A 13,275-nucleotide genomic window follows, 5' to 3' on the forward strand; every position below is an offset into this window, starting at 1 on the left:
GAATGGCAACCCCATCCACACTGGTTTCAGGAAAGATTCTGGGGAGAGATTCTCCCTTATTTACTCTTCCTGCTCCACACACATATCCTACCAGATGATTTTCTTCCTGTTGATTCTATTTTACTTCCTGTCGATTCTACTTTATTTTCTGTTGGTTCAATTTGATTTCCTATTGATTCTATCCTACTTCCTGTTGCTTCTTCCTTACTTCCTGTTGCTTCTTCCTTACTTCCTGTTGATTTTTCTGGACTTTCTGTTGACGCTACTTCCTTAGTAGCCTTTTCAAGAGTTCGTTTCTCACCATCCAGCTGCCCCTGCCTTACCATCATCATCCAACCCCCAGCACACAGCAACCATCGCCCCAGCCTGCCCTCCTCCAGCACTCGACGTGGCTAAATCTCAGAGAACCCCATCTGGTCTGCTCTGCAGAGTGACCTTTACTCCCGACTCTGGTAGCAGGGGTAATAAGTAGCGTCTAGAGGCAGAAAGATAATTTAGGAGATTGACACAAGGAGCCCAGGCAAGAGTTGGTAAAATCCCAAGAGCAGAAGATTCGGCCACAGACATTCTGAATTCCCCCTCCGTGTCTGCTTCCTGGGACTCCTGCGTCTCAGGACATCGCACCTCCAGGATTTGGGTGGGAGGGAGCCACCTCACAGGGTCTGATGAACCAAGCATATTTGGCATCGGTGGACTCGAGAACCCGCGGTGAGCCGGCTTCTCATTCTCAAATAAAAGTGCTGCTTCATCTCCAGGCAGGGCACACAGCTGCCGAAGGGAATTAAATTAATAAACCGCATAACGAGCCTAGACAAACTCCAGCCCTATCTGTGAATCACCCAGCACCAGTGCCCTCAGCCTCTGCTGACTAACAGCAGTTCCAACTCGGGGGACAGGAAGGCTGAAGTCTGCTGTCATTGTCCCCCACGGGTGCTTGGAGGGGAGGAGGTCTAAAAAAGGATCATCTATGGTTAAACCAAAACTATAATATAGTGTTTATTTACGGACTAAAGGCCATCTATGGCCCATCTTTTTTTTTTGAAACTAACACTTTTGTGCTATACTTCATTTTTAACTCCCATAATCCTCTGAAAGGGCATTATTTTCTCCATTTTACAGATGAAGAAACTGAGACTCAGAAAAGCAAAGGATCACACAGTTATGTCTGCCTCTCTTCATAGCCACTACAGCACTGAATTGGAATGTTGTCTTAACCATTATGGATGTATCAAACTTCATGAAATTAATTAGGCAACTTCTCTCTTTTTGCATTTTCTAGAACGATATGTATAATAGACAAATTATTTGTTCTTTTAAAGTTTGATAAATTTAGCTTTAAACAATTTGGACCTTGGGATTATTTTGTTGGGATTGATAGGAGTAAGAAAAGTTTTTTTTTTTAATTGTCATTTTAAATCCTTTAATTTTATATTCTATTATCTACACTGGTTTTCTATTTTTTCTTATGTTTGCTTTTTATGTTATGTGATTTCAGAAATTTATTTCATCTCAATTTTCAGATTTACTGGAATAAAATCGTTCATAATGTTCTTTGTTATCTTGGAGGATGAAGTCTGTTTTTTAAACTTTTTATGAAACATAACATACATGAAGAAAAATTTATGTATTTTAAATGGAGAGCTCAGAGAATATCCTCAAATTGAACACATCTATGTAATCACAATTCAGATCAAGAAACAGAAACTTACTAGCACTCCAGAAACTCCCTTCCAGTCACTAACCAAAAGTCACAAAAAATTTCTCCCACGTGTTCTCCCAGAAGTTTTATGTTTTACATTTAGGATTATGATCCATTTTGAGTTATATAGCATGTGGTGTGAGGTATGAATCAAATTTCATATTTTTGCATAATATGAAATTTTTCCAGCACCATTTATTGAAAACACTATCCTTTATTCACTAAATTGCCTTTGCAAGCTTTTCAAAAATCAATTGAACATGTACGTGTGGATCTGTTTCTGAACTCTCTATTCTGTTCCATGGATCTATTTGTCTATCTTTATGTGAATACCACTCTGTCTCACTGTTGATTAGTGTAGCTTTATAAATCTTAAAGCCAGCTGTTGTTATTCCTTCAACTTTGTTCTTTTTCAAAGTTGTTTTGGCTATTCTAAGCTATTTACATTTCAATATGAATTTTAGAATCAGCTTGTTAATTTAAAAAAAAAGTCTTCTATGATTTTGATTGGAACTTAATTGAATCCAATAGATCAGTTTAGGGGCAATTGCTATCTTAACATACTGAGTCTTCCAACCCATAAACACTCTATTTCTCTCCATTTATTTAGGTCTTCCTTAATTTCTCTCAGCTGTGTTTTGTAACATTCAGTGTACAGTTTTTGTACGTCTTTCGTTGAATTGCTCACTAGGCATCTCACATTTGTCTGCTCTTCTAAACGATATTTTAAAAATCTCCAATTACTTTTTGTTAATATTTAAAAATACAATTAATTTTTGTATATTGATCTTATTGTATTCTTCAACCTTTCTAAAATTACTTATTACTTCTAGTAGCTTATTTTCATAGGTTTCATCAGATTTTCCACACAGGCAATTATGTCAACTGTAAATGAAGGCGGTTTTCCTTCTTTCTTTCCAAACTGATGTCTTTTATATCCTTTTCTTAATTTATTGCACTGGCTGGAAACTCAAGTGTAATTTTTTAAAAAATTTGTCTTGTTCTCAGTGTTAGAGAAAAACATTCACTATTTTACCATATGTTAGCTGTAGGTTTTCATAGATTATCCTTTATCAAATTGGGGAAGTTCCCTTTAATTCTTAGTTTCCTGCAAGTTTTCATCAGAAATGGATGTTTCATTTCATCAAATGCTTTTTCTACTGAGACAATCACATGGGTTTTCCCTTTTTAGTCTGTTAATATGGTGAATCGCATTGATTGCTTTGTGAGTGTTAAACTAACCTTGCATTCCTGGGGTTTGGTTGCCTCCCCTCCCCCCCACCCCAGTTTATTATGCTTTCTTGTAGTTACTTCTGACATATTAAATCCTTTACCTTTGCTCGATTTTCCCTAATCTCTGCTAAAGGTTATTAATATCTATGTCTTCTCTTCATCGTTCACTCCAACCAAGACAAGAACTTTGCAGTCACGCACTATGTCGCTCTTAACCTGCTGCCCCACGACTGTGCCATTATTGTTTGGACATTTATTCCTAGGTTGTTAAAAGTATACTTTTTATTTTTATTTTATTTATTTATTTATTCTTAGTTGAGGCATACCTTGGTTGACCTCACAGATTGCAAGGACCTCGTCAGCTTACAATCCCTTATTTTTTTATTGTTTACAGCTACAGCACCCGGTCTTCCTAGGTGGCCTCCCATTTAAGTACTAACCAGGCCTGACCCTGCTTAGCTTCCGAGATCAGACGGGACCAGGCACGTTCAGGGTAGCAAGGCCATAGACTAAAAGCATACTTTTAAAAAGTCATTGTCTATTACAGAACAATAAAATTTACCATATTCAGTGCCTACTCCTCCCTTTAATATTTCTGCATCAAATATAACAAAACATCTTTATGACATCAGGGTAGGGGAGAAATTCTTAAGCAAACGAAAGTAGGACAAAGAATTGGGATATATTTTCAGTTTTATCCATTGTTGTGGGTGGGATGTCATTGTGGTCTAATTAACATTTCCCTGGTAAATAAGGAGGTTCAGAACCTCATCATATGTTTATTGGTCATTTTGATAGCCTCTTCTGTGAGGTCTCTGTTCAAGCCTTTTGCCCATTCCTCTATTAATTGTTAGAATTCTTTATGTATTCTGGACATGAGCACCTTGTCAGTTTTGTGTGTTGCAAATGTAATACTCTGTGGGTTTTTATTCTCTTTGACAAAGAGACGTTCTTAATTTCATGAAATCCAATTTACCAGTGTTTTTAAAGGAGAATTTAAGGTCAAGTTTGCTGGCTTCCTGTGCTGCCCCACTTCCTGCTGTGGGTGGCCCAGCAGCTGAAAAGAGAATGAGCTTTAGATATTTCTCAATATAAGGATTTTTCTGGACAGCAGTTCTCTCATTCAAGTATTTCTCCTATGTGCCAGGCTCTCCTAGGTGCTCAGAATATAAGGAAACGAGATGAAGACTCTGCCCTTTTAGAGTTTACATTCCGGTGGGGAATTAAAAAAATAATAAGTCTGAAATCTGCAATACAAGTAATATAAAAAAAATTCAGCAAGAGTGCTGAGTGGGCTGTGCTAGGATCCAACATGATAGATGTATTAAATCAGAAGATGCTATGACCTTCCGCAGCAGCACAAAGAAACCTGGAAGAGATAAAACCAACAGTAGAGGGTTATAAATTAGAATGAGGGAAAAACAGCAACTCTTTGACTCGATATTCCAGAAATATATTCCAATCTCCAAAGGTGATTGCCGCAACTGTTTTGCACAGCTTTGACAAAATATAGTGATGCTCAGACAAATCCAGTGGTCAGACTTTTGGCACAAACACAAACCAGGAAATGAAAAACATCTTAGTGAGGACAATAAGGATTAAGACAAACAGCATTTATGCAATCTTTGCCATCCTTAGCCCCTCATCCAAATAATGTCACGTAAAATGTGGAGAGTAAAGACGCATAGAGGTCATCAGAAATTAGTGGCTAATAGAAAGAGAAAATTAACAAGTGTCGAGAACTACAAAGAATTAAAAAGGCACAGGAATTGGGGGGGGGGGCGCGTCTTTAACTGCTAGTCGGTGATTAGCCTGGGTGTTAAGACTCCTTGTGGAAATTTCTAAATCATAATATAGTCAATCACTTTACCTGATGGAGTCAGTAAGAGAAGGTTTATTTATATTTAGCCTACTCTGTATGAACGCAAGGACAAATGTCATACATTGGAGGGAGATTTTTTTACCCAGAAAAATTATATTTTTAAGTTATAATAAAGAAGAGGGAAAACTTTAGCTGTCAAGAAAAGAAATTACAGGATTGATAGTTTTTAAGTTTTGGAGTCCTGGACTCTCTCCTGAAATAAAAATGTCGCATATTTATATATAAACAAAATTTTGCATGTAATTCCAGGATTTGGACGCCTAGCTTTGAACTTCAGGTAGAAACCTCTGACTCATTTCCCAGCAACGCAAATAAATAGTGTGGCTATTTTCGTTCCTCTTTGCCAAAGTTAACGAAGGCCTTCCAGGAAGCCCTCTCTGCAGTTACACTTTTTAATAATAATGTGCTTAAAATCCATGTTTATAAATATAGTGCAATCTTGGCTAATCTTCCCCAGCTCCATTTCATTGATGAGTAATTTGCAAAGGGCTGGGATTTATTCATCTATTCAGTGCACTCTGGGGTGGCCCCACCCCCTGGAGACAATTGGCCTGATCTCAGCTTCCTTCCATCCTTGCAGGTCTATATTTCCAGATCTCACCATGCCTCCTGACCGGGTGTTGAACCCCTGTATCTGGCCTCCACCCCCAATATTGCATCTGTATTATAAGGGTTCTCTAGAGAAACAGAATAAGAGATATCTATCAGTTGATCGATCAATTGGTAGATATGAATATATATATGAATATTATGAAGAATTAGTACACAGGATTATGGAGCTGAGAAGCCCCATGATCTGTGGCCTGAAGACCCAGGAAAGGCAGGGGTGCAGCTCAAAGGCCTTGAGAGGCAGAGAGCCAATGGTGTAGATTCCAGCCCAAGTCTGAAGGCCTGAGAACAAAGAGCATCAAGAACGAGATTGACACCACAGCTCAGAGAGGCAGGTAGAGAGTGAATTCTACCTTTCTCCACTTTTTGGTTCTATTTGGGCCCTAAATAGATTGGGAGATGCCCGCTCACACTGGGGAGGGGCGTCTGCTTTATTCCGTTCACCAATTCAAATGCTGATTTCTTCAGAAAACACCCTCACAGACACACACAGAAGTAATGTTTAACCAGCATTCTGGACATCTGCTGTCCCAGTCAAGTTGTCACAAAATTTACCATCACATCATCCGTTCCCCACACTTATTCCTTTCATTATTCATGCCACGCCCTGAAAAAAGTCAGACAAGTCTGAGGGACCCCCGATGTTTCTGTTTGGGCTGCTTTCCCTGAATTAAACAAAGAAACAACTGATTTGATGGATAGTTTTCCTATGACTTAAAAGGAAGTTTTCCTAACTCGATCAAAGGGTGTTTTGTTGGATTAAAGGATTTTTTTTTTAATTTGTTTTTTGTTTATAATGGGTAGAATGGTCGATTGAGTGGAGCATGAGGTAGAAGAAGAAAAACAGTGGAAAAATGAAAAAAAGGAAAATAAAAAGACAGATGAGAAATAAACCCTGTATCATCACAAGGCAGTCAAGTTATGGTTAATACCCAAGTTCTACTGTAATTATCCTGCTCTCAGTTTCTTTATTAAACGTAAAAATAATTTCCTCTTTGATGAAGAGGTGCCATGGCCTCACAGCGTCCAGGGCTCACTTGAACGGCAGTCTCGATTATCTAAAAGGCTTCCCAGAATTTGAGAGTCAGAGAAAAGCTCTCTGTGCAGCTTTTGGATAATTTAATGACTGCATATGACAGCTCGTGGTTTTGCTCTGAGGGGAGCCTATTAGCTTGCACATCACACACAGAGTCCTAGAAATTCGTGACTTCTTTGTTGACAAAGATTAAAAGCAAAAATTTACAAAGTGCAACGACGGAGCCTAGCATATTTGGGGACAAGGGTGACACTGCATCTGTGCGTGTGTGTATTAAGTCTTTGAAATCTGTGTATAATTTACATCACAGCCCATTTCAGTACACACTAGCCATTCCAATAGTGGCTTCATCGTGGACAGCGTACCCTTAGACAGTTTACCATAAAAAGGCTCTCTTTAAAGTGCTCTTAGAGGAATCGCTCCATCAAGAAGTAAAACCAGGAAGGGGAAAAAGATATAAAAAAGGCAAATAAATATTCGTAAAGTGAGAAATGTCTAAGAAATGTCCAAAAGTAAATTAAAAGCTCAAGATCTCCAGGTTTCTTCGGCTTCTGTTTATGGGGTGAAAACTACTTGCTCTTTGAGTTTCTGCTCTCACTTCTTCGGCTTCTGATTTGTCACTTGCTTGTCAGCTCCCTGATGCATTTAAAAAAGATTTTAAAGATGTACTTTATTGAGAATTTTCATTGTCTTCTGCCAAAGGATTGTTCAGACTATCTATTTATCCTATTTTGCCAAAAACCGATTGCTCTACACAGTGCTTTTGACCTATTGGTTCACCTAAACTTACCTATACATTTTTTAAATAAAATAATCTAAAGTTAGTTTATTTATTCTCCCCTTAAAAAAAAAAGAATTTTGGAATTTACTTACATTTCTCTGTTCTTTGGAAATATTCTTATGTTTTTCATTCAATAGTTTTAAAATTGTGTTCTTCACTTGCCTATCTCCCACCCCCCCCAAAAAATTATGGATATAAAAATATAATTCCTGAAATGAAAAACTCAGTAGATAAGCTAAGTCTCATAACGAATACTAGTAAAGAGTAAATTACTAAACTGAAAAATTCGTTTAAGGAAGTCTCCCAGAACGTATCAGCTAAAGAGAAGGAAAGAGCAAAAATTAAGCCAAGACATGGAGGATGAATGCAGAAACACAAGCGCCTACTTCATAAGAATTACGAAAGAAGAAAATAAAGAGAATGAGAAACCGTAACATTTGAAGAAATCAGAGCTGAGAATTTTCTAGATCTAAAGAAAAACCAGCTTAGGCCTCATGGGCAGGAACTCAGGCATGGGGTCACCCCAAACCAGGAACTGCCTTAGAGAAATCAGGACTTACTCATGGCCACCCTAGTCTCAGTTACTTGAACACATTGGAGGTAGACCGTCCCCCCACAGCCCCCCAAATGAGGGAAATGGATGCTGGGTGGAACCTGCTGTGCCTGCTTCATTGCAAATGTAGGTCATTTCGATAAATGCAGAAAAGACACCCGATAAAATTCAGCACATACTCAGGGTAAAGACGCTTAAGAGCTGGGAACGGTAGGCCATTCTTTAACCAATAAAGCATACCTACTAAAACTCTCAGCTAACATGCTTACTGATTAACCTTTAGAATTCTCATTAAAGGCAGGAATAAGGTAGGAATGCCTGCCATTGCTCACTCCTGTTATTTAATGTATTTTAACAAACACCAAAAGTCCATGACATAGAAAGAGACTGAGGGAAAGACAGAGAGACGGAAGTATAGAGATTGGAAAGGAAGAGGGGGAAAAACTATCATTTGCTGATAAACCAACCATTAAAACCAATATGAGAGTAAACTTTAATTTGTCTCTGGCCAATCGGAGCCACATTTCTAGCTCAAAGTGTCTGTTGCAAGTCTACTACATGATACTTTGCCAGCGTGGTCAAGGTCAATTGCTTGGTGCATTTCGAGTAGGGGTTATAGGTGTGTTTGCTTTTGCATTTGTGCTTTGTGTGAGTTGTGGATTAGTATTGGTCTTGCTGCTCACAGACCATCAGCACAAGGCTCATCTTGAACTTGTTAGAAATGCAGAATCTGAACCCAGCCCTACCAAAGTAGAATCTGCTATTTAACAAGATTGCCACATATATCTGAAAATTTAAGGAGCTTTTAAAACTTAAAGAAAATTCTGTTAATCTTAAAGAGAGCGATAATGGCCATCAGCGGGTAAAGCCAAGATCAGTCTGAGTTTTACATAGACAATCCTTGCCCCAGATTCTCCAGTAATTGAGAGAGAAAATTTCATCCCTTTGGGGAAAGACTATAACATCCCTTTTGCCCTGAGCTCACTTGATCATCAGCCTTAATTACCTAAAATATGGCCCAGACCTAGGAATAATTAAAATACAACCCTAGGCAACCAGCGTGGATGCCTTAACATCTACATATCTATGTTTCACGTTGGTGAGATCTTAGACCCCTGCAATCCTGATAATCTTGGTGTTCTCTGCACACAAAGGATTGGAGCAGCAAATTAAAAGAAGGGCATAGGGAAAGAAGTAAAGTGTGGGCTTGGGGTGAGGTTTACAGTGAGAATTGACAGCAGAAAGAATAGCTTTAACATTTTCACAGTTATTTAGTTTCATAAATCTTGTTCAAAAATGGTAATTCGAATCTTAGAGAAGTGGTTGTCAAGCCTGGCTGCACGCTAAATCGCCCGAGGAGCTCTTTAAAAAAAACTTACACCCAATCCTCCATCTCACAGATTCTGGTCTCATTAGTCTGGGGTGGGCCCCCGGCACGGGTGTTTTGTAAAAGCTTCCTAGGTGATTCTAATTAGCAGCCAGGGTTGGGATCCACTAGCTTAATGATTTGGGGCCACTGCAGGGCCCAGAGGCCAGGACGCCTTTACAGGCCCTTTACAGCTTGCTGCAATCATGGATGATGGTTAGGATGAAACAGCGTACCAGGATTTTAAAAGGGAAACACTTTATATATTAGAAGTGATTTTAACAGAAACTAAGGCAACCTGGAACTAAGTGATACAGAAACACATATTCGGCTCTTGTGTCAGAGAAATTTGGAGGCAGCTGGTAGAATGAGGCTGATACCCACCATCTCACCCTCCTGATCCTCCTTCTGTTTGCCAACAGCTAATGTGTCTACGAATCACCTGGGGATCGTGTTATAATGCAGATTCTGACTCAGCAGGTCTGGGGAGAGCTTGAGGTTCTGCAGTTCTCACAAGCGCTAGATGACTCAGGTGTAGCTGGTCCAGGGACCACACCTGGGAAAGCAGGGCTTTGGTTCACACGCACCCTCAAGCCCCTTCTTTGGAACCCAAATGAGAGGATGGCTTCCTCACTCCTGAAGAATGAATTCCACGAGGGTCTTTGATATCCAGAACCATTCTGCTCAAAACTATAGACTTTCCTGAACTAAGGTCTTAAGTTAATCCATCTCTTCTGTTAATCGTTCTCTCCTCCCATGAGGCAACTTTGTATCAGAGGATCAGGGACTGTTGAGTTAGCAACAGGCTTAGAGAGCACTGAGCTTGGCCCATTCATTACAAAAATACGGCAATGAGATGTCAAAGGATGGCAAATTTCACAGGTCAAAGTTAAAACTGGATCCAAATCAGGACATGAAAGTATCAGTTAAGGATTCTCTTTGTAAGTCCAAATAATTGCTTTGTCTTACTTTCTGCATGAAACATCCACTTGATTATCCTCCAGGAGCTGGCAGACTAATAAATAGAGCATTGGAAGGAATATACAGCTCTAAAACGAGGCTGACTGGCCAGAGAGCCCTAACATGGATCAAAACATGCCGGAGAGGCTTCCTATTTCCTCCTCTCATGGAATTTCCGTAGAGAATTCTGCTCAGGCCTCCACAGAAGCTGCCCAATGAACTCGGGCATCCTTCTTTTCATTTTGCATTTTCTGGAACCCCTTCTGAAATGATTTTCTAAATCCCCCAGAATAATGATGCATTCTCTTGCTCAATAATAAGAAGCCCAGTTTTGTGTGAAACTGAAGAAGTTCATTGTTCTTTCAAAGGCGAGGATCCTAGTCCCAGAACGTTCAGAAGCACGGCCAGCCAAGTGGGTCTTGTCTCCATTGTTCCTTTGTGGCCTCTTAGAAAAGCAGAACAAGTGCTAATGAAATGGGCAGACCGGGTGGCATTCGGGATCCTGGAGCCATGGCTGTGACTGAGTCAGTGGCGGCATGGCTCCGGGGTGCCCCCTTTTTGCCACAAGAGGCTATCCCAGCAGTACCGCTTGAGCTGGACTTGTCACCATTTTGAAACTCAGCGCTCAGGACTGGCCTGAGGCGGCCCCCACAGAGCACATCACCATGTTACTTTGCTCCCAGCGACTACCTGGGTCCGGAATTAAGAACAACCCACAGGGAAATCAGCCTGAAAGCCACAACTCTGCATATAATGAAGTACTAACACCATTAAGGGCTGCACTGGGAAAGAGCTTTGCTGGCCCGATGTCTTCTCCCTCCATTCCCAACTTTACTTGGCTTTTATCTTTCTTCCATTTTAAGTTCCTGGCAAATCCAATTATATCTCTATTGCCGTCGGCCACTGCAGCACCTTCTTAGGAATTCTCTATCTGGCTAGGCAGAGGAGCAGATACCTATCTTTGCTGTCCGGGATCAGATGTAAAGCTCATTTTCATTTTCATGACATTTCAAAAGACCACAAACTATTTTCTTGGTGCCTGGTCAGAGTGACAGGAAAGAGCGAGAAGATGAGGCACCAAACTGCTCCCAGTGGTGACCGTGGAGCAATGAGGCTAGAGCTCATGTTACATGTTTCTCGTGGTACTTAATTTTCTTAATTGCCTTAATGGGCACGTGTGGCTGCAAAAATGAAGTGAAATGATTTTCCTTCTTTGTTGTAATTTACAGAGAGATGGTTTGGTCACATAAGCCAGGACCTTTTCAAGTCCACTGGTCCTGGGGTGGAGGGAAGTGTTTCTTTTTAAGTATTGATATTGAACAATGTTTTCACTAATGAATTCAAAGCCCATGAAGGGAAAAATTCATGTTTCTTCACCACTGTGTTTCACAATAGCTAGGAGGTGACCACCACGGCAGCATCGACGCCATGGGAAATGCGTGGCTTTTGTGTGGGAGGGAGAGGGGGCTTCGAGCCTCGCACTTTGCCAAGAAGATGGATTCTGACACTCAGACCCACAGGCTGAAGATGACTCCGTGACCTGGGGGCCCCCAGGCCCGGTCCAGGCTTGCATAGGTCTCTTCTGATGCCAGAAGACATGGAGGGACCCCTGGCTCGGGGTTGCCTGGCGTAAACTGTGAGTTTCAAGCAGAGCCTTGGAGTCCCGGGCTGGGGTGTGGCTTGACCAGCCACACACAGTGGCTGACTTGGACAGTGGGGTCCCAGAGGGGGATGTCGGGGCCTCGGGACAGAAGAAAGGGCAAGGCCACAGGCCAGGGTGCCTCCCCATCAGTGGAGAGTAGGGGGCGGCGAGTGAGGCTGGGAGCCTTGAGGGATCCCACGTCTGCATTCCTAGACCCCGCCTGGGACCAGGGCCCGTCAGGCCTGGGCGCAGACGCAGCTCTGGATCCCGTGGGTCACCCCACCGTGCCCTGCATCCCGCCCATCCTGCCGGGAGGGCGCGCGCCTTACCCCGCCCTGCGCCTCATCCTGCTCCCGCCCCGCCGCTTGGGGGCGACCGCGCCATTCCGCTATAAAGCTCCCGGGCCCCGCGTCCCATCCACAAGCGAGAGGCTTTGAGAGGCACCGGCTCTTGCTCCTTAGACCACCCGAGGCGTCATGGGTGAGCACCGATTCAGGGCGTACACGGCCTTGCACCCCGACCACCTGTGGATCTGGCGAAAGGCCGTGTATGTGGACGAGAACCAGCGCACGTGGCTGCCCATAATCACGGAGGTACGGCCGCTGTGGGGCCGGGCAGGGCACCATGGGCGTCACCCTCCCTGGCCAGGTCCGGGGTGCCAGAGACGCCCCAGGTCGTGCACCTCCTCGAGGAGCCCCTCGGGTGCAGCAGGTGGGCGCGGTGGCGGAGAGGCCCAGATCTGCCCAGGGCGGCCAGCGCGGCTCACAGATGAAACCAGTGTGAGCCGGTCTCTAAGGACGAGCAGTTCTCCAGGCCTGGACTGAGCTTGGGAGAAAGGCATGTTGGCCAAAGGATGGGGACCCAGTGCCTCTGGAGTGCGTGAATGTGATCTTGAGGAAAACAGGGATTTTCTGGGTGTCAGGGCCCCAATCCATAAAAAGGGAATAATATCTCTCTAAGTGATTCATACGCGTGGCGGATTATCAGCGTCTCCTTCCCTGAGCCCCAGAAATCTGTATTTTAAAAGGACCCTGAACAGATAGATCATGGCCAACCAAGCGTGTGAACCACTGACCTGGAGTTAGAGGTACTTCCTAACTCCTCCACACTTTGGAAAATAATCCACAAACATATTATACAGATAATATAGTGTTATAAAAGCCAGCGTCGAGTAAACGTTGACTTTCTTTCATGTGTGATGACTTAAGCTGGAACTTCAGTTAATATTAGCTTTTTTTTAAAGAAATATCTCTCTCTTGGAGTACTTTCCATTGGAGCATGGGTTTCATCAAAGTAACTTAGGTGGAAAATGCTGAAACTTTCCGTATGCAAACCGAAGTAAGAAAGTATAAAAGCAAAATGAAAATATATAATATTAGAACATTTATGTAATAAAATAGCAAACAGCAAAAAGTTGTTGAGTAGCGACTGTGTCCCCATTTTACAGATGAGGAAACTGAGGCATAAAATATAAATTTACCCAAAGTAGTACTGTTAGTTAGGTAATGGGGTTG

The 13,275-nt window shown here is 42.0% G+C and overlaps 1 protein-coding gene and 1 pseudogene across 1 annotated transcript in view; one reads left to right on the top strand and one right to left on the bottom strand.

Annotated features, from left to right (window-relative positions):
- Positions 1-3,323: 3,323 nt before the first annotated feature.
- LOC111745758 lies at positions 3,324-3,442 on the bottom strand (annotated as a pseudogene).
- Positions 3,443-12,237: 8,795 nt separating this feature from the next.
- The window catches only part of TCL1A (T cell leukemia/lymphoma 1A), a 4,163-nt gene continuing 3,125 nt past the window's right edge, over positions 12,238-13,275 (top strand). Inside the window, exon 1 of the mRNA XM_011370214.1 lies at positions 12,238-12,365. Within this exon, the coding sequence (XP_011368516.1) occupies positions 12,238-12,365 (128 nt within the window). The remainder of the gene's footprint in view (positions 12,366-13,275) is intronic.

This window comes from Pteropus vampyrus, unplaced genomic scaffold (genome assembly GCF_000151845.1).
Source record: "Pteropus vampyrus isolate Shadow unplaced genomic scaffold, Pvam_2.0 Scaffold164, whole genome shotgun sequence".
NCBI lineage: Eukaryota > Metazoa > Chordata > Mammalia > Chiroptera > Pteropodidae > Pteropus > Pteropus vampyrus.